Source organism: Heterodontus francisci, chromosome 13, assembly GCF_036365525.1.
Source record: "Heterodontus francisci isolate sHetFra1 chromosome 13, sHetFra1.hap1, whole genome shotgun sequence".
Lineage (NCBI taxonomy): Eukaryota > Metazoa > Chordata > Chondrichthyes > Heterodontiformes > Heterodontidae > Heterodontus > Heterodontus francisci.
Window position 1 is genome coordinate 26531015 of NC_090383.1, and position 21427 is coordinate 26552441.

General features: G+C 45.5%; 1 protein-coding gene across 1 annotated transcript in view; it reads left to right on the forward strand.

The window, feature by feature from the left end:
- Positions 1 to 7717: 7717 nt before the first annotated feature.
- LOC137376300 (solute carrier family 22 member 3-like) overlaps positions 7718 to 21427 on the forward strand; it is a 74413-nt gene continuing 60703 nt past the window's right edge. Inside the window, exons 1-3 of the mRNA XM_068044569.1 lie at positions 7718 to 8278; positions 16693 to 16796; positions 16880 to 17034. Coding sequence (XP_067900670.1) covers positions 7868 to 8278; positions 16693 to 16796; positions 16880 to 17034 — 670 coding nt within the window. The 5' untranslated portion in view covers positions 7718 to 7867. The remainder of the gene's footprint in view (positions 8279 to 16692; positions 16797 to 16879; positions 17035 to 21427) is intronic.

The window sequence follows — 21427 nt, forward strand, 5'->3', positions numbered from 1 at the left end:
GAAGTGGAGGGGATGGCATGAGAGCTTTTGTGGAGGTTGACTGTGGATTTTGTGGGTGTGACACGACAATCGGATGAAGGTGAGTGTCAGTGGTGACTAATCAGATGGAGGTGTGAGGAGGTGCCTCAAGAGGCAGGAATGAGGAGAGCCACATGGTGTGTTTGTTCTAAGGAGCACTGTGCAGGAGAATGAAATGGGGCTGACCTGAGAGTGTTATGCCATTCATCTTTCCTGCCCAAATTAGGTCATTAAATCCCTTGAGGCACTGCATCCAGCTGCAAGGGACAACATTCCTGCTGCTCCCTGGCTCAATGATCTCCAGCTACACCTTTTTGATTTACGTGGCTGGCCTCTTCCTCCTTTCTGTGGGAAACAACATTTACTGTCTCTGGCTCACCACTTCCAGCATGACCACCAGGGAAGATTCAGAGGACGAGGGTGGGGGGGGGTGGGTGGTGGTGGGGGGCAGCCTTCCCGTGTCTTTCTGCCATCAATTTTTTTTAAATTTCCAAAATATACTTTATTCATAAAAATCTGTAAAAATTACATTCCCAAACAGTTTAAAACAGCATCAAGTCAAAAAATACAAACAGTGCAAAGGTGATCAGTTTCCTTCTATACAATCATGAGTTGCCTCACAACCCTTCCATTTCATTGTCATGCCATATACATTTTTACATATACAGCACACAAAATTTCTCCGATACAGTTCGAGGGGTTTCCCATGAATCCAGCCCCTCAGTTCAGCTTGGTGGGGGGACTTTACACTGTGGTCTTTCCCCATTGAGCCTTTGCTGCGGCTGCCCCAAGCTTTAGTGCATCCCTCAGCACGTAGTCCTGGACCTTGGAATGTGCCAGTCTGCAACATTCGGTGGTGGACTCTTTGCGCTGGAAGACCAGCACGTTTCGGGCAGACCAAAGGGTGTCTTTCACCGAATTGATAGTCCTCCAGCAACAGTTGATGTTTGTCTCGGTGTGTGTCCCTGGGAACAGCCCGTAGAGCACAGACTCCTGTGTTACGGAGCTGCTTGGGATGAACCTCGACAAAAACCACTGCTTCTCTTTCCACACCTGCTTTGCAAAGACATATTCCAGGAGTAGGTGGGCGACCGTCTCTTCCCCACCACAGCCACCGCGGGGGCATTGCGCGAAGGGGGCGAGACTTCGGGCGTGCATGAAGCATCTGACAGGGAGGGCCCTTCTCGCCACCAGCCAAGCTACATCTTGGTGCTTGTTTGAAAGTTCTGGTGATGAGGCATTCCGCCAAATGACTTTGACAGTCTGCTCGGGGAACCATCCAACAGGATCCACCATCTCCTTTTCCCATAGGGCCTTGAGGACATTCCGTGCAGACCACTGCCTGATGGATCGGTGGTCAAAGGTGTTTTCCCGCAGAAACTGCTCCACGAAGGATAAGTGGTACGGCACGATCCAACTGCATGGAGCGTTCCACGGCAATGTGACCAGGCCCATCCTTCGCAACACCGGGGACAGATAGAACCTCAGCACGTAGTGACACTTGGAGTTTGCGTACTGGAGGTCTGCAGACAGCTTGATACAGCCGCACACGAAGGTGGTCATCAGGATGAGGGCCACGTTGGGTACATTTTTCCCGCCCTTGTCCAGAGATTTGAACATCGTGTCCCTCCGGACCCGGTCCATTTTAGATCCCCAGATGAAGCAGAAAATGGCTCGGGTGACCGCCACAGCGCAGGAGTGGGGTATGGGCCAGACCTGCGCCACGTACAGCAACAACGTGAGCGCCTCGCAGCTGATGACCAGGTTCTTACCCACAATGGAGAGAGATCGCTGCTCCCACATGCTCAACTTTTGTTGTACCTTGGCTACTCGCTCCTCCCTGGTTTTGGTGCACGCCCCGGCCCTTCCGAACCATATCCCCAGCACCTTCAGGTAGTCTGACCTGACAGTGAAGAGGACAAAGGATCGGTCAGCCCAGTACCCAAACAACGTGGCCTCACTCTTGCCGTGGTTAACTTTGGCTCCCGAGGCCAGTTCGAAACGGTTGCAGATGTTCATCAGTCTGTGCACAGACAGCGGATCCGAACAGAAGACGGCGACGTCATCCATGTACAGGGAGGTTTTAACCTGAGTGCCTCCGCTGCCTGGGATTGTCACCCCTCTTATGCTCGCATCCTTCCTAATAGACTCAGCAAAGGGTTCAATACAGCAAACAAACAAGACCGGGGAGAGAGGACAGCCCTGCCTGACTCCAGATTGGATCAGGAAATTTTCCGATTCCCACCCATTGGTTGAGACTGCGCTACTGATGTTTGTGTCGAGCAGTTTGATCCAATTGCAGATTCCCTCCCCAAACCCCATTTTGGAAAGCACATCCATCATGTAGGTGTGCGATATCCTGTCAAAAGCCTTCTCCTGGTCCAGGCTGATGAGGCAGGTGTCCACCCTCCTGTCCCGTACGTAGGCGATCGTATCCCTGAGTAGCGTGAGACTATCAGAGATCTTCCTGCCGGGTACAGTGCAGGTCTGATCGGGGTGAATCACCAACTCCAGAGCAGATTTGACTCGACTGGCTATGACTTTGGACAGAATCTTGTAGTCAACATTAAGCAGTGAGATGGGCTGCCAGTTCCTGATTTCTACCCTCTCCCCCTTCCGCTTGTAGATGAGGGTGATGATGCCTTTCCTCATGGATTCTGACATGCTGCCGGCCAGGAGCATACTCTCGTATACTTCCAGCAGGTCCGGGCCGACCCAGTCCCACAGGGCCGAGTACAACTCGACCGGTAAGCCGTCGCTTCCGGGAGTTTTACTCATCTCGAAGGACTCGACGGCCTTTGTCAGCTCGTCCAGAGTTAGCGGCTTGTCCAGTCTCTCCCTCCTGCTGTCATCTAAGACCTCTGTGATAGATGACAGAAAGGACTGGGAGGCTCTGCTGTCTGTGGGCTTTGCGTCATACAGCCCAGCATAAAAGGATTTGCTGATCCTTAGTATGTCGGACTGCGAAGACGTTTCCGAGCCATCTTCTTCCTTCAGGCTGCTGATAACAGAGCTCTCTCTGTGTACCTTTTGGAAGAAGTAACGCGAGCACGTCTCATCCTGCTCGATGGAGCGGACTCTGGACCGGAAGATGATCTTGGAGGCCTCCTTGGCAAAGAGCGAGGCCTGCTGGCTCTTCACCTCTTGGAGGTCCTCCTTGACCTCGACCCCCATTGACTGCAACCGGAGCAGATTTTGCATACTTTCCTGGAGTTGGGACATTTCCCTCTGTCTCTCTCTCGCCCTCTGAACACCTTTGTGGATGAAGAACCTCTTGATGTCTTTCAACCATCAATCTTCTTTCTTTTGCCTTCACAAGGCATGTCGGATGCAGTCGTTCTGACCGCTGCCGGCGTCCCTTTAAATAGGAAGCGTTTCAATGACAGGTGCGCCTTGTCATCACGCCTGCACTGTGTGATTGGTCGAGAAACCCGGAAGTGGAATGCTGATGTTGTGACTGAGTTAAACAGTCACAGCAAAGCCCTCTGCTGAGACAAACTGGTTCCTGACCCATTGCCAGTTCTCCCTCCGCGGAGAGCGGGTCTGTTGCAATACAATTCCGCCCATTATCTCGAAAATGCTCCCTTCAGAAACTTCTAAATTTATTACATCAAAAACATAAACATGTACTTCAATGGATATTTGGATATCCCTGCAGCTTAAGTTACAACAAACTCATGGAACGTAGGCAGACAGGTGACAGATAAAATGCAATGTAAAAAAAATGCAAAGTTCTCAACAGGGGCGCAAAGTTTTGTAGAAAAATGAACCAAATTGTGAAATGTGGTCTCCAAAATGATGGTAAAAGTTCTGAAATTTAATGTTAACAAAAACTAAATTTTAACTTATCCTCTGGCTTAAACATTCATTCCCTCCACTAGTGGCATACTGTAGCACTAGTGAGTACAGGATGCAATGCAACAACTCACCCATGCTCCTTTGGCAGCATCTCCTAAACTATAACTTTCACCTCATAGAAGGGAAAGGAATGCAGGTCTCAAGTTCCTATTCAAGTTAAACATCATCCCAGCTTGGACATATATCACTGCTCCGTCATTGTTACTGGGTCAAAATTCTGGAACATCCTACCGAACAGCATTGAGGGTGCACCACATAGACAGCAAAGGTTCAAGAAAAAGGCCCACCATGACCTTCTCAAGGGCAAGAAGGGATGGGCAATAAATGCTGGCCTTGCCAGCAATATCCTTTTTTTCATTTTTCATGGGATGTGGGCGTTAATGGCAAGGCCAGTATTTGTTGCCCATGCCTAATTGCCTTTGAGAAGGTTGTGGTTAGCCGTCTTCTTGACCGCTGCAGTCCACTGTGCGGATACTCCCACAGTGTTGTTAGGGAGGGACTTCCATGATTTTGACCCAGCGACAGTGGAGGAACAGCGATATAGTTCCAAGTCAGGATGGTGTGTGGCTTGGAGTGGAAATTGCAGGTGGTGGTGTTCCCATGTGTCTGCTGCCCTTGTCCTTTTAGATGGTAGAGATCATGGGTTTAAGGCTTGGTGAGTTGCTGTCGTGCATCTTGTTGATGGTACGCACTGCAGCCACTGTGCATCGGTGGCGGAGGGCGTGAATATTTAAGGTGGGGGATGGGGTGCCGATCAAGCGGGCTGCTTTGTCCTGAATGGTGTTGAGCTTCTTGAGTGTTGTTGGAGCTGCGCCCATCCAGGCAAGTGGAGAGTATTCCATCACACACCTGATTTGTGCCTTGTAGATGGTGGGCAGACTTTGGGGAATCATGAGGTGGGTTACTCGCCTTGGAATTTCCAGTCTCTGTCCTGCTCTTGTAGCCACAGTATTTATGTGGTTGGTCCAGTTCAGTTTCTGGTCAATGGTAGCCCCCAGGATGTTGATAGTGGGGGATTCAGTGATGGTAATGCCATTACATATCAAGGGAGATATTTGCATTCTCTCTTGTTGGAGATGGTCATTGCCTGGCACTTGTGCGAAGCAAATGTAACTTGCCACTTATCAGCCCAAGCCTGAATGTTGTCCAGGTCTCGCTGCATATGGACACGACTACTTCAGTAGGAGTTGCAAATAGTGCTGAACATCATACAAGCATCAGCAAACTTCTAACCTTATGATGGAAGGAAGGTCATTAATGAAGCAGCTGAAGATGGTTGGGCCTAGGACACTGCCCTGAGGAACTCCTGCAGTGATGTCCTGGGACTGAGGTTATTGACCTCCAACAACCACAACCATCTTCGTTTGTGCTAGATATGACTCCAACCAGCAGAGAGTTTTCTCCCGATTCCCATTGACTCCAGTTTTGTTAGGGCTCCTTGATGCCATACTCGGTCAAATGCTGCCTTGATGTCAAGGGCAGTCACTCTCACCTCACCTCTGGAGTTCAGCTCTTTTGTCCATGTTTTGACCAAGGCTGTAATGAGGTCAGGAGCTGAGTGGCCCTGAGAACCCAAACTGAAGGCTGGATTTTGTGTCAGAGGCAGGGCTCCTGATGCTGGGCCGATAGGTGTGGGAAAGCCTGCCTCTGTCTTTTCGTGTCCACCTCCCAACCCCTGAGCAATTCTCTGGTCTTTTTAAATTTAAGTTTGAGGAGCCAGGATCCCCATCCCTTTAAAGTGCTGGAACCCTGGATCTCAGGTAAGTGTAATTGCCCACAGAGGAGGGACCACCCCTCCCAAGCCTGCAGGGAGAGTGCCTCATGTTACAAGGTGCCCTCGGTGGAAGTACCCTCTGCCTGTGGTAAGATCCCAGCGCCGATGGGAAGAGGCCCTTAATTGGCCATTTACAGACCGCTTAAGAGCCTCAATTGGCCTCTGGGCGGAAAGGCCATCATCGGCCTATCCCATCCCTGGGAAGATCACTTGGCAACGGAGCCTCCGCCCCCACCACCCAACACGATATTCCGCGCCCTCCCGCCGCCGACCCCGCCTCAGGGGGTCACATAAAATCCCAGCCCGAACATCAGTGAGGAGGTTATTGCTGTATAAGTGCCACTTGACAGTACTGTTGGCGACATCTTCTTTGCTAATGCTCGAGGGGAGAATGTTGATGTGGTAATTGAAAGGATTGGATTTGTCCTGCTTTTTGTACATAGGACTTACCTGGGCAATTTTCCACATTGTTGGATAGATGCCAGTGTTATAGCTGTACATTTTTGCTAAAACTTGAAATCTATACTTTTTTAAAAAACTATAAAAATAGATTTCATGGCCATTGAAACATCTGGAGATAGCTGAACTTTATGGATGCTTTAAAAAAAAACAAGGTCAACAAGAGGTTCCTGGTTTTGACCAGTAAACAAATACTGGAAACCAGGTAATTTTAAGGAAAACAGCAGGGGGTTTGATCTAAGAGCTACCCTCTGTTGTGACAAGAGAGAATTTATTATTGCCATGGGACTCGCTCAGTAAATTTTAGTTTCATTTTGAACTTTAAAAGCCTGTGGGTTTGGACTAAAGCAGGCAATTGGAATTTGAGATGGACCTGGCAGGAGATCAGAAAAGGAACCAGGCAAGTATTACCTCTCTGGAAAGAATCTTTGCTCTTGGAAAACAAAAGCTTGTATGAAGTGGTACTGTTACCTCCTGCATTCTTAAGAAACCCTGAATGTTTGCAGAAATCGTGCCTCATAAAGAAAGGACTTTTGCATTGGGTATGAGAACCGACCTGTTGCTGCACACCTGATGGAAGACCTATGTGAAGTCTTCTACAGTTGAATTTCTTTGAACATCTACCCAACACAGACTGTTCATCAACCTTGCCTGGAAAGACTTCAAGTGGCATCCAACTATTCGACTTTAGGACACCTCGCCGAACCAAAGAACTTCCTTTCATATCATTGCAGTCTAAGTTTTATTTTATTCCTTTTATTCCTTTGCAACAGCTGTAAACAAGAATCTCTTTTTTCCTGGTTAACCGATTTTTGGATGTATGTGGGACTATGGTAAATAATACGGGGCTTTAATATCTCAATTCACATATATATTTACTTCATTATTGATTAAGACTTGGTTTTATAATAAACGGATAATTTTGCTGTTTATTAAAGAAACCTGGTTGGTGTGCTTTATTCTGGGGACAAATAGAGTATCTAATTGGCTGTTTCGGTAAGTGGGAAATTTTATTGATATGTTGTGGCCTGTGGAGAAGCGGGAATGAATTAACAGTGGACTCCTCCTGCCTCGGTCGTAACAAGTACTATTGCCAGGATGTTGTCAGGACCCAAGCCTTTGCAGTATCCAGTGACTTCAGCCAATTCGTAATATCACGTGGAGTGAATCGAATTGGCTGAAGACTGGCATCTGTGATACTAGGGACCTCAGGAGCAGGCTGAGATGGATCATCCACTTGGTACTTCTGGTTGAAGATGGATGCAAATGCTTTAGCCTTGTATTTTGCACTGATGTGCTGGGCTCCCCCATCATTGATGATGGGGATATTTGTGGAGCCTCCTCCTCCTGTTAGTTGTTTAATTGTCCACCACCATTCACAACTGGATGTGGCAGGACTGCAGAGTTTAGATTTGATCTGTTGGTTGTGGGATCACTTCACTCTGTCTATTACATGCTGCTTCCGCTGTTTGGCACACAAGTAGTCCTGTGTTGTAGCTTCACCAGGTTGACACCTCATTTTTAGATATGCCTCATGCTGCTCCCATTCTGAAAATCTTTTTCTTAAATCACCTTGAGTTATCAACCTTTTTTGAAGCTGTTTATCAGAGTTTTCTCTGGTGGTGTTTAATGAACTATGTACTAGTTTCACTCTGTACCAGTGAACCGTGACAGCCCATGACAAGGAACATGAGCTTGCAAAGCTGGACAGCAGTAAATCTTTGTCTGTTCGCACAAGACTGCTACACAGCCTGAAAAATGTTAACATTTGATGATGTTTTGAAGGACATCGGAGAGTTTGGAAGATGCCAGAAGTGGATTATCCTGCTTCTGTCTTTAAGTGGGGTAACATTTTCATTCCTGATTGTTGTATTTGTTTTTCTGGGAACGATTCCCAATCATTGGTGCAGGGGCCCTCCTGCCACTTTGGCGCTGGGAGAAAAATGTGGGTGGTCTCTGGAAGAGGAAAGGAATTACACAGTGCCTCTGGAAAAACCAGGCAGCTCCTCATACAGTCAGTGTGAAAGTTATGATATAGACTGGAATGCGACTTTTCTCAGCTGTGAATATCCAGTGTCATTAATCACAAATAATTCTGGTGATATACTACGCACAACATGTAAGAATGGTTGGTATTTTGATGGTTCACGTACAACAATCGTAAGCGAGGTAAATACGATTACATTTGTTTCATTAATGTATAGCAGAATGTATATTCACGTACACGTAATAATTTTGTTTGTTCCTTTCACGTGTATAGTTAATCATGAAGGTGCATCTTTCTAAAGTGGACTATAGCTAAGTATAACAGGAGACTTCATAGAATCTTAGAATTTTACAACACAGAAGAAGACCATTCAGCCTGTCGTTCCTGTGCAGGCTCTTTGAAAGAGCTGTCCAGTTTAACCCACACTTCAGTTTTATCCTCATAACCCTGCAAATTAATCCTCTAACCACATGTCTGGTTTCCTTTTGAAAGTTCCTATAGCCTCTACTTCGACCTATCTTTCAAGTTGATCTTAACTGTCTAGTTAAAAAAATTCTCTTCATTTCCGCTCTAGTTCTTATGCCAATTATTTTAAATCCGTGACCTCTGGTTACCAACCCTCTTGCCAGTGGAAACAGTTTCTTCCTACTTGCACTATCGAAACCCCTCATAATTTTAAACAGATTTCCTTTTAACAATCTGTTTTAAGGAGAACAATCCCAGTTTCTCCAATCTCTCCACATACTCAAGTCCCTTATCCCCAGTATCATCCTGGTAACTCATTGACAGTAGATCCTGAAAAAGTAGTAACTAAGACTCTGTTTTTCCTTCTGGTATGAGATAATACTTACAGTCTCATTTATAACTGTGAATAATTTATAGAAATCCCAATAAATCATTGTAACTCATACATTCTGCAATCTGTTCGTATGGTGTTTTCTAATTAACGGAAAGTAGATGTCCTTTTGTCCCCACCACTAGTTAGGTAGAAGTAAAGTACAGAGTGCACATCCTCCAGTTTTCTCCCGACAAAAAACAATCTTGCGTTATTATCCTGGCACCACTCCAACGAGTTGTTTTCTTCTCTCTCTGTACTGAGTCCGGAAGCAGAATTCTGGCTGTGATTGCCATTCATGTTTAGTTCTCTCCTCTTTTTCTATCCAATATCTTGAATTTTGCATATTCTGAATTGTGGATAAGAATGAAAAAGGACAGATCAGTAGTTGTGTATTCAGTTGTACTAATGTCATTGTCTGGAGCTAGCTGACTTCTTGACTTAAATTTTTAAAGACTCCATCCTCCATACATGAAGATAGTGGCAAATAACCATCCAAATAAATGGTTTTGTTTTAATCACAATTTCTTTAAAAGGATTAGTTAGTTTCAGACTTAAACCTTAGAAACACCAGTTAATGACTCCTGGCCAAAAATGTCCCTTATAATGGGCAGAATTTTCATTCCAGGGTTGGGGACACAATGCCCGGGACATTTCCGGGTCTTGACCCCGCACCATGTCGGCATCAGTGATGCAACGCAATTTTCAAAATGTTAGGCATAAATTGGCACGGAGCCGAGTTCGTTGCCCAATTAGGGGCGTCAAGCTTGGGCAAGAGGCAGGAGATAAGCATGGAGGGATAATTCAAAAGGCAAATGGCAGCCATGACTGGGCTTGCAGTTGCCTTTGGAATTGGATGAGCAGGGTGAGCAGAGGGCCAGCAGTGGCCCTTGTTGGCCCCATGTTTGCCTGATGCCTTCCATGAGGCCTTAATCGAGGCTGTGGCGGATAGGAAAGCTCTACTCTTCCCTCGATCTGGAAGAAGAGCTCCAGTGAGCCCAAGCAAGCAGGCATGGCTAGAGGCTGCCAGCAGCCTCATGTTCCTTTCAAGAGTCCAAACACTCTCTCCTCACAAAATCAAGCCTCTCAACTCTCGTAATGGCAACTCTGTGCCCCTGCATGAGCAAGTGTGTTTAAACTTTCCATTTTATATAATTTCTTTACACTCCAATCATGAGCACTAATGCCTCCCCATTGTGCTCTCGACAGCTATGCTCAAACATGTCCCAGACCCTTTGTGTCTCCCCATGCCTGCCACTTGAGAATTGCTAACTGGTGCTCCCCACACTCCTATCGAGCTCAACAAGCAATTAATTGGAGGCGTGCGGTTTGCTGGCTCCCCTCTCCCGCCCTCCCTTTGAAAATCTAATCACATCGCTGAGGCTTTGGAAACCAGTGGTGCCTTCTGAGTGCACAATTTTCCAGGCTTGCCTGCGCCTGAACCCGTCCCCCCCACCCCGCCCCTCCCCATGAGCAATTGAAAATTCAGCCCACCAACCCCTCCTCTCCATTTTGATGATACAGTTGTTAACTCTCCTGAAGAGAAATCTGATCTTTTCTGGCTCACACTTCCTCTTGGTAAAGAACCTCATTCCATTGTACCATTCTGTTCAGCCATCTTCAGCTACTTCATCAATGGCTTCCCTCATCATAATATCAGGAGTGGGGCTGTTTGCTAACAATTCCACAATGCTCAGTTTTGTTCACCACTCCTTTGAGAATGAAGCAGCCCATTCCGCCTACAACAGAACCTGAGTAGCATCCATGCTTGTGCTGATAAGTGGCAAGTAACATTCACACTCTCTCAAACAACAACAAGCCCAGCCTTGACCTTCAATGGCACTACCTCACTTCACATCATAAACATTTTAGAACATCACTGACCAGCCATGCAAAGCTGTGGCTCCAAGAGCAGGGTATCAGAGAAATCAAGCGTCGGTAGCATGTTCAATTTCTGATGCATATACTCATAGTTCGGGTAGCAAGGTCATGAGACGACAGGGGGGTGGATGTCCCTGCCCTTTTGTGAGTTGCCCCAGGCCCAGGTAAGGGCCCCAAGTTCAGGGTTGCGAGCCATGGCCAATGGCGGAAGCAGCAAATTTTTGGTGGTGATGGTGGAAGAGCTAGAATCTCGAGGGACAACGACAGCTTTGGGAAGAGGACTTGTGTTTCATTTAAAGCACAAACCAGGAAGACAATGAGAAACCACCTCATGTACTTTTTCCCCTAGTCTTATTGCTCATTTCTTATGGAAGTTAAAAAATGGGAGGCTCTTACGAGCAACTAAAGAGGAAAACACAGGACCGTGAGGCGCGGTGAAATGAGCAGAGGACCTGCCCTTGGGCAGATCAGCACTACTACATACCCATAGTATATGGCTTCTTTATTCATCTAATAATGTGTAATTCCAGTCGCTTCACACATAAGGCCAAATCTCATTTCATAGGAAATGCAGACTTGCTTATTGAAGCTGACCTTTGCAGTGAATATATATTGGGGAATGAGTCTGAATAGTAACATGGGATAAGGGTTGTGCTGACCTTTATATAGATGGGACACAGAGGACAGAGTTTGAGATGGAGTTTGTGTAGGACGGAGGTGTGGAAATTGATGAAAATGGCATTGAAAACATTGAGGTAATAAAAAAATAGAATCACAGAATATTACAGAACAGATGGAAGCTATTCAGGCCCTCGCCTCTGCATTGACTCTCTAAATGAGCTGTCCACTTAGTCCTCTCCTTTTACCCTTTTAAAATGTCCTTTTTCAAATATCTACCCACCTTCTTTCTGCCCTTTTAAAAGCTATTATGGATTCTGCTTCTATCATTGTTTCTGGTAGAGCTTTCGATAGCCTAACAAACCAGTGTGGAAAAACACATTTCTCTGAACGTCTTCCTTTATTCCTTATGATCTTACATTTACATCACTGCCCATTGGAAATTGTTTTCCCCCCTATTTACCTTATTGAAACTCTTCATTATCAATGGATGAGGGTTTTGGCAGTGGTAGGGGCAAGCAAGGGTATGAGCAGGCAAAATTCCTGGGAGCTGTTGAGATGCAAGGAAATGAACTCAGCAAAGAAACAGACGCAGAGTTTGAAGCTCAACTCATTGACCCTACATTTATGGATCATGGCGCCAAAGAGCAGCAAATAAGGTGAGGAGCAGGATGGCATTGAAGATTGAGGTGACCCTTGGGACATGGTGGAGGTGACACAGCAGACAAAGCTGTTGAAAGTCATCTACTGATTATGTTGGAACTTATTTATTTGATAGTAGGTTGGAGGAGGAAGAAGGAAAAGCAACCACAGTGTTGAGATTGGTGGGTAGGGACTGGGAACATTAGAACAGAAGCAGCTGCCCCTAACCTAACTCACACCAAGTCACCCCTGTGCTCAATGGTTTACATTGGCTTCCGGTCCGCAATACCTCAGTTTTAAAATTCTCATCCTTGTTTTCAAGTCTCTCCATGGCCTTGCCCCTCCCTATCTATAACCTCCTCCAGCCCTACAACCCATCACTAACTCTACAATCCTCTAATTCTGGCCTCTTGCACATTCCTGTCTGAGAGGGACACTAGCACAATGTGCTGCGTGTGTGCTGGAAGAGTCAGGAGGGGTCTGATAATAACATCAAACTGCTGTCTCAGCTGATTAGACACTCCTTTTCATAACTTTGACCATGCAGGTCGCGTGTACATACATGCTAATAATGGACTCCCCCACCCCCCACTAGTGCTATTTAAAGGGACAAACATCCAACTTGCAGGAGAGATGCTTTTAACTTATTCTGCTGTGGCAAAGTTTGTAGAAGTACTGTAGCTTGTTTGTGGAAGTCTTTTGGTGAGTTGGTGCATACATTCAGGGAGAGCAGAGGATTTGGTTACTGTACACACAAAAAGTCCACAACAGGTAAGGGGGCTGTAGTTGCAGTGCCTCTGGATCGGCAGTATGACTGAGAAATGGAGCAGAGGCTGCAGCGAAGGGAAGCTCTGTGAAAAGGATCTCCTCAGAAGATCCTACCCAGCACAGTTTTCAGAGACCACTTCACATACCTTCACCTCAGCCAGGACCGATGTCTGAGGCAACTCAGATTCAACAAGAAGGCGGCCACCTCCTTGAAGAGGACATACAGCATCACACCAGAGGTCATAAAGGTCGCAGTCACATTAAACTTCTACGCAACTGGATCGTTCCAGGCAGGAGCAGGTGACATATCCAACACTTCCCAGTACCCCGTCCATCTCTGCATCTGGGAGGTGATGGAGGCCCTATATGCCAAAAGAGCTGATTACATTGTGTTCTCTCTAAGCTGGGGTAAATGAACATGGATTTTCCAGGATAGCAGGATTCCCGATGATGCAGGCTGCCATCAGCTGCACATACATGCCTCTGCAGGTGAGTGCTCTTACGCAGTGCTGCACTGTGGCTGCAGCAAGGCTGGCTGAAGGCTGGGAGAAACTACAGATGGCCTTGCAGGTCAACCTCAAGTGGCTTTGGGCCTAGAAGGTCTGGCTTTGAGTGCACCATCTTGGCAGGGGTCAGCAGTCTGGGCTGTCTGGCTGAGAGGTGGTCATGCCATCTGCAGCTTGCACTTTATGCCATATAGCAGGAAGAGGATGAGGTGGGAGTTGAGAAGGGGCATAAGGCCGTAACATACTGTCATCCTCAAAGTTCTTGGTAATACAGGATGCAACGGGCTCTGTCACAGCCAGACCAGGGATGTGGAGCATCATCTGCTCCATAGGGCTCAGGGGATGCAGGTTTGCCTGTGCCCACTGCTTCTGCACTGTTTGCTTCTATTTTGTGCCACCTCGTCCTGCAAGAGAGAATGAAGAATGTCAGTAATTGTGTTGCACTGTATTTGGGGTATGTGCCCAACATGGATAGCTGAAGGTATGTGGAGGCAGTGAGATGTGGGTGAGGCTAGCAGCATTGGAAGGTGTGTGAAGGTGAGGTGGCATTTGCAAATGTTGGGCCTGAGTCCTGAGTGCAATGGACTGCTGATGGGTGACGGGAGTGTGGTGCACTGAGCAATATGAGAGGTTGGTATTGTGGTGGGTGGGAGATGACTTTTGAAGATGCATTCACTGTCCTTGACCACCCACATAAGGTCATTAAACATTTTCTGGCACTGCTGCAAAGTCCTCAGTGACAGACTCCTTGCATTGACCTCTTTGACACCTGCTCCCATTTCCATAAGAGGGCATTCCTTAATGATCTCTTAATCCTCTATGGATGTAGCCTGCATCCTCCTGTCGAGCTCCATGACTAAGGCCTCCTGTGGCACATCCATGAACCTCTTGCCTTGGTTCCCCATTTTCTTTGTTTCCAATTACAACCACGCAGTACTGACAATCAGCAGCAGCTTCCTTTCTGTCAGTTCCGATCCCCTTTAACAGACTGCCTTTAAGAGCTGGAGACTAGCTAGAACATGAGCGAACCTTGCATGCTTCTAGGCTCCCTGATGAGCATGCAGCCAGCCAACAGCGGGGGGTAGTGCTTGGCTCCACACTACGATCAGGCAGATGAGGAGGCAGCATGAAGTTTATGTGCTATCTGCCTGAACAGGAGCAGGTGCAGGCATGTTGGGAATCATGACCCACACACCTGAAAATAGGTGCAGACCAATTTTTAGGCCAAATCCATGAGGACCTCACATTGGAGGTCAGACTGGAGGATGGAGGAGGTGGGAAAGAGGATCAGAGGAAACTATTTGTGGTGTCCTTTCCCACAAGGTGGCTCTGGAGTAATTGGAGGTTTTGACCGTAGAGGGGAAGGTAATACAGCTTTATTTGGATCCAACAAAATATAGCCACATATTTTCTGGGGCAGGGCATCTAGTGACATGCCCTGTTAGTTAGATTTGTTCATGTATGTTTAGGTTTTAACATTTTTTGCCCACAAAATTGCTGGAGGTGTGAGCTGATAACGATGTAGTCAGGGCAACAGGGAATCTGTAACCTTGGTGAACAATGGGACAAACAGTCTATCTCTTTAACTAACTATATTTTTAAAAATGAGAAATAGCAAGAGGAAGGACTGAGAAAGAGGGTAAATTAGAGTGGGTGAATTCAATGCCAAATCAAGTACAGAAAGACAAATGAAAAGAGGGAAAGAAAGATTGGATTAAAAGAAAGAAAAAAGATGCAAAGGAAGAGTAAGAAAAAGTGTAACATTTAAAATTTGACATTTTTTAAAATGTCCAACAGATCACAACCTGTAGGAATGAGACTCCACACTTATAATTGTTCACTTTCTGGGCAAGAGAGGTAATTGGCAGTCATTAATAATTATCACATCGTTAAAATTAACTAGGCTTAACTTTCTGTGGCAAGTTTAATGGTCAACAAATGTGCAAATGCAGGAACTTTATGAAACTCACAGGCAGTTAAGGGCGAGGTGCTTTTTTCAAGGAGCTAACAGCAGGATGATGAAGATTGGCCTGCAACTTGTGGCCATTCACAATTCATGGGGTATCTCTTCCTCGCCACCAGTCGCTGGCCTATTTGCACATCAATAACAGTGTGAATCGTTCAGACGCCTTTACTGTTTTTAGCATAATCTGGGTCATAGAAATAGACAGTCAGCCTGGTCTGGAGCTACATGCACAGTATATGATCACTGGTAAAAGAAACAAAAGGAAAGTGAGGAGAATTTTATTATGCGCAGTTGGAATGCAATCCCTGAAAGGGTGGTGGAAGCAGATTGAATTGCAGCTCTCTGAAGACAATTGGGTTAGAACTTGATAAGGGAAAAGAATCAGGTCTATGAGGGAAGAGCAGGGGAGTGGAACTATTTGGATAGCTCTTTCAAAGAGTCAGCACAAGCATGATGGACCGAGTGGCCTCCTTCTGTGTTGTATAATTCCATGATTGCTAAACATGCAATGTTTGGATTTGAGGTTGCAGACTTCAGAATTGATCCTAAATCAACATCTATCAGAACATGAAAGAGAAAAAATCTTGCATTCATACAGCAATTTTCAGATCATTAGGACATCCCAAACCACTTCAATGCCAATGAATTAGTTTTGAAGTGCAAGCAAGGTTGCTTTGCAACAAATATGGCAGCCAATTTGCAAACATCAAGGTAAGATAAATAATCAGTTATTCTTTTTTTTTTCTGATGGTATTAGTTCAATGATGAATGTTGGCCTGGACACATGACTAGAACTTTGTAATCTTTGACGAACAGTGCTGTGGAACCTTTTCCATCTCCTGAAAAGGTTGATGGAGTATTGATTTCATGTGTTACCTGAAAGACATGAGAATAAAATTACGTTTCATGCCTTGATTTTGAGAAATTATTTGATAAAGTTTCATACAAGGGACTTCTGGCTGAAAGAAAATCAAGGAAGAAGTTGTTAATCAGTTAAACTATTTGGATGGATAATGGAAAATAGTGTTAATAATTTTAATTGGGTGACTACATTTGACTGAAGCCTCAGATATTGCTCATTAAACATCTGCTGTTCATAATAGCCTTAAGATTGCTCTGGGCAATCTCAGTTTTATTGTGGACAATATGCTTACACAACATTCCTCTTTTTGCTTTTTCATCACAGGAACTAACCCATTTAGCCTATGGTAAAGGAATGACAGTAAATGCACAATAAGTGCTCATCTGCTAATATTGTCAAGAGTAATTTTTAGGCTAAGAAGTCTTGTATTTATAATTTCTAAGATTTGTAAAGACATTGAAAATCCATACAATTAATAAACTGTCTCCTTTGTCTCCCTGCATTTTCTTCTTTCAAAGTATGAACTTGTATGTGAAGATGCCTGGAAGGTGGATATGTCTCAAGCCAGTATTGAAATAGGCTTTTTTCTTGGCGCACTGATCACAGGCTATGCAGCAGATAGGTACGTGATGCCCACAGTTTGACCATTACCTTGTCCGCTTGACGCCTTCATTGTCTAAGTGAAAAAAATCTTTCTATTTGCAGGTTTGGTCGAAAGCTTTGTTTACTGGCCTGTTTGACTGGAACAGGAGTTTCTGGGATTGTTGTTGCAGTTGCACCTGTTTACCCAGTGTTTGTGATTTTTCGAATCCTGCAAGGCTTGTTTGGAAAAGGGATATGTGTGATCAATGCTGTCATTGGTAAGCCTTAAACCTGAAAGTGATTTGAGTGTAGTGAATGCCTTTTATAAATATAATTTTGCATTTGTGACTGTAAACACTATGGCCCAGATTTCATTGTCAGCAGCAAAGCAACATTCCACAAACATAAAATTAGTTTTTTAGGGCCATTCAAGCAGTAAGTATATACTTAATATTCCATTAAAAACCCAGTTACAGCTCATTCAACAAGGTGTAGTTTTTTCAATGTTTTTTACAGAGAGACGAATAGGGCAAGTTCTTGTAAGTTCAGTGATTTCTAATTGATTGCAATCTGGGGATACGTCAACGGTCTGGAGAAACGTAGAATCACTGACAGTTACTCTGGATTTCCACGTTTAACCGTACATTTGCAGACTCCAGAAGTAACTCAGTTTCTGATGAGTAATGGCGGTGAAAGCCGTCAGTTTTACCATTGCGATCACAAAGTCCATGCCAATGCTATTTTGAATTTTTAAAGCTATAGTTGATGTTGTAAGTTATTCACAAAGACTGTGTCCTTTAAATAAACAAATGGCATTCATTTTTCCCCATAAAATGTTATTTAAGTGCATTGGTCCTGGTTCTACCCAGTCAGCATACAACGCAGTAGTTATCAGATGATGGGCAGAAATTAGCATGTGTTGCACTGGTTTTTCAGGTGTCTTCATCTTCAGGCACACGCTGACCTTGCAAAACAGGCCTGAAAAAAATTTACCCCTTTGTGTTATTGCCAGACTCTTCTAGTGTCCCAGTGTATTCCAGGCGCCATCTTTGATAATGATTGACACAGTTGACCAGGGGAATATGGCGATGGGTGACCCTATTGCAATATTTTGGCTCTTCATGACTCAAGAATATTTATGAATAAATATGGTGAGAATTCACCACATTTGAAAACAGCTTAACACCATATGGCAACTTAAATACAACATGGAGGATACACAGAATCAATACCTTTGGCTTTTCTGAAGAGGGTCAGAAACATCCCACAGAGATATGGAGGATGCTAGAAGATCAGCTCCAATAAAGAGTGAATTTTAGAATTTACCACCTGGAATTGATGCCTTACAGGCAACAGCCACAGGAATCAATCGATCAGTTCATCAGTAGATACTGTAGCATGGGTAACGAATGCAATTTCTCAGAAGCTGAGCTGTTAGACTGAATAATGGAGCTGGTGATTGTATCAACACCCATTGAAGCATTTCAGAAAGACCTCTTGGGGAAAAAGAAAGGTCACAACATTGATGCGCTGCGAGAAGATGGTAGGAAATATGTAGCTATTGTAGCTGGACAACAGCATCTGCAAGCTCTAGTTGCAGCCAACATTATCGGCAATCTGTGTGGTAAGTGCAATCTGTCCCACTCACTGCAAAGTTGTCCTGCATTTCAAGACCTGTGCAAGGCGTGCAGTGCAAAAGGACACTGAGCCCACCTATGCAAGAAATTTGGCTCCAAAGATGCAGCCAGAAGTCACTGTAGGACACAAGCAAACAGAAGACAGGTGCAGCAATATGGCAACAGCAGCAAGGAGAGTGCCAGAGACCTGCATAAATGCAAGCCGATACACGAAGTCCACAGCAGAACAAACATGAGACAAGATTCAGAGAGAAGCAATTCTCAGCCAAAAGATGAGCAGGTGTTCCACGTTGTGATCCTAACAAAGAACAAAGAACAGTACAGCACAGGAACAGGCCATTTGGCCCTCCAAGCCTGCGCCGATCTTGATGCCTGTCTAAACTAAAACCTTCTGCACTTCCGGGGTCTGTATCCCTCTATTCCCATCCTATTCATGTATTTGTCAAAATGCCCTTAAACGTCACTATCGTACCTGCTTCCACCACTTCCCCTGACAGCAAGTTCCAGGTACTCACCACCCTCTGTGCAAAGAACTTGCCTCGCACATTCCCTCTAAACTTTGCCCCTCGCACCTTAAACCTATGTCCCCTAGTAACTGACTCTTCCATCCTGGGAAAAAGCTTCTGACTATCCACTCTGTCCATGCCACTCATAACTTTGTAGACCTCTATTATGTCGCCCCTCCACCTTCGTCATTCCAGTGAAAACAATCCGAGTTTATCCAGCCTCTCCTCATAGCTACTACCCTCCTGACCAGGCAACATCCTGGTAAACCTCTTCCGTACCCTCTCCAAAGCCTCCACGTCCTTCTGGTAGTGTGGCGACCAGAATTGCATGTAATATTCTAAGTGTGGCCTAACTAAAGTTCTGTACAGCTGCAGCATGACTTGCCAATTTTTATACTCTATGCCCTGACCGATGAAGGCAAGCATGCCGTATGCCTTCTTGACTACCTTATCCACATGCATTGCCACTTTCAGTGACCTGTGGACCTGTACGCCCAGATCTCTCTGCCTGTCAATACTCCTAAGGGTTCTGCCATTTGCTTCCCACCTGCATTAGATCTTCCAAAATGCATCACCTCACATTTGTCTGGATTAAACTCCATCTGCCATTTCTCTGCCCAAGTCTCCAAACAATCTATATCCTGCTGTATACTCTGACAATCCTCATCACTATCCGCAACTCCACCAACCTTTGTGACGTTCGCAAACTTACTAATCAGACCAGCTACATTTTCCTCCAAATCATTTATATATACTACAAACAGCAAAGGTCCCAGCACCGATCTCTGCGGAACACTACTAGTCACAGCCCTCCATTCAGAAAAGCACCCTTCCACTGCTACCCTCTGTCTTCTATGACCGAGCCAGTTCTTTATCCATCTCGCCAGCTCACCTCTGATCCTGTGTGACTTCAGCATTTGTACCAGTCTGCCATGACGGACCTTGTCAAAGGCTTTACTGAAGTCCATGTAGACAACATCCACACCCTTCTTTCATCAATCATCTCCCCTTCACAAAACCATGCTGCCTCTCGCTAATAAGTCCATTTGTTTCCAAGTGGGAGTAAATCCTGTCCCGAAGAATCCTCTCTAATAATTTCCCTACCACTGACATAAGGCTCATCAGCCTATAATTTCCTGGATTATCCTTGCCACCCTTCTTAAACAAAGGAACAACATTGGCTATTCCCCAGTCCTCTGGGACCTCATCTGTAGCCAATGAGGATACAAAGATTTCTGTCAAGGCCCCAGCAATTTCTTCCCTTGCCTCCCTCAGTATTCTGGGGTAGATCCCATCAGGCCCTGGGGACTTATCTACCTTAATGCTTTGCAAGACGCCCAACACCTCCTCCTTTTTGATAGCGACATGACCCAGACTATATACACTCCCTTCCCTAGACTCATCATCCACCAAGTCATTCTCTTTGGTGAATACTGATGCAAAGTACTCATTTAGTACCTCGCCCATTTCCTCAGCTCCACGCGTAGATTCCCTCCTCTGTCCTTGAGTGGGCCAACCCTTTCCCTGGCTACCCTCTTGCTCTTTATATACGTATAAAAAGCCTTGGGATTCTCCTTAACCCTGTTTGTCGATGACTTTTCATGACCCCTTTTAGCCCTCCTGACTCCTTGCTTAAGTTCCTTCCTACTTTCTTTATATTCCTCAAGGGCTTCATCTGTTCCCAGCCTTCTAGCCCTTACGAATGCTTCCCTTTTCTTTTTGACTAGGCTCACAATATCCCGCGTTATCTAAGGTTCCCGAAACCTGCCAAACTTATCCATCTTCCTCACAGGAACATGCCAGTCCTGGATTCTAATCAACTGACATTTGAAAGACTCCCACATGTCAGATGTTGATTTACCCTCAAACAGCTGCCCCCAATTTAAATTCTTCAGTTCCTGCCTAATATTGTTATAATTAGTCTTCCCCCAATTTAGCACCTTCACTCGAGGACTACTCTTATCCTGATCCACAAGTACCTTAAAACTTACGGAATTATGGTCACTGTTCCCGAAATGCTCCCCGACTGAGAGTTTGACCACCTGGCCGGGCTCATTCCCCAATACCAGGTCTAGTAGGGACCCTTCCCTAGTTGGACTATCTACATATTGTTTCAAGAAGCCCTCCTGGATGCTCCTCACAAATTCTGCCCCATCCAAGCACTAAGTGAGTCCCAGTCAATATAGGGGAAGTTAAAATCACCCACCACTACAACCCTGTTGCTTTTACATCTTTCCAGAATCTGTCTACATATCTGCTCCTCTACCTCCCGCTGGCTATTGGGAGGCCTGTAGTAAACCCCCAACATTGTGACTGCACCCTTCCTATTCCTGAGCTCTACCCATATTGCCTTGCTGCATGACCCCTCCGAGGTATCCTCCCGCAGTACAGCTGTGATATTCTTCTTAACCAGTAATGCAACTCTCCCACCCCTTTTACATCCCCCTCTATCCCGCCTGAAGCTTCTAAATACCTGAACATTTAGCTGCCAATCCTATCCTTCCCTCAACCAAGTCTCTGTAATAGCA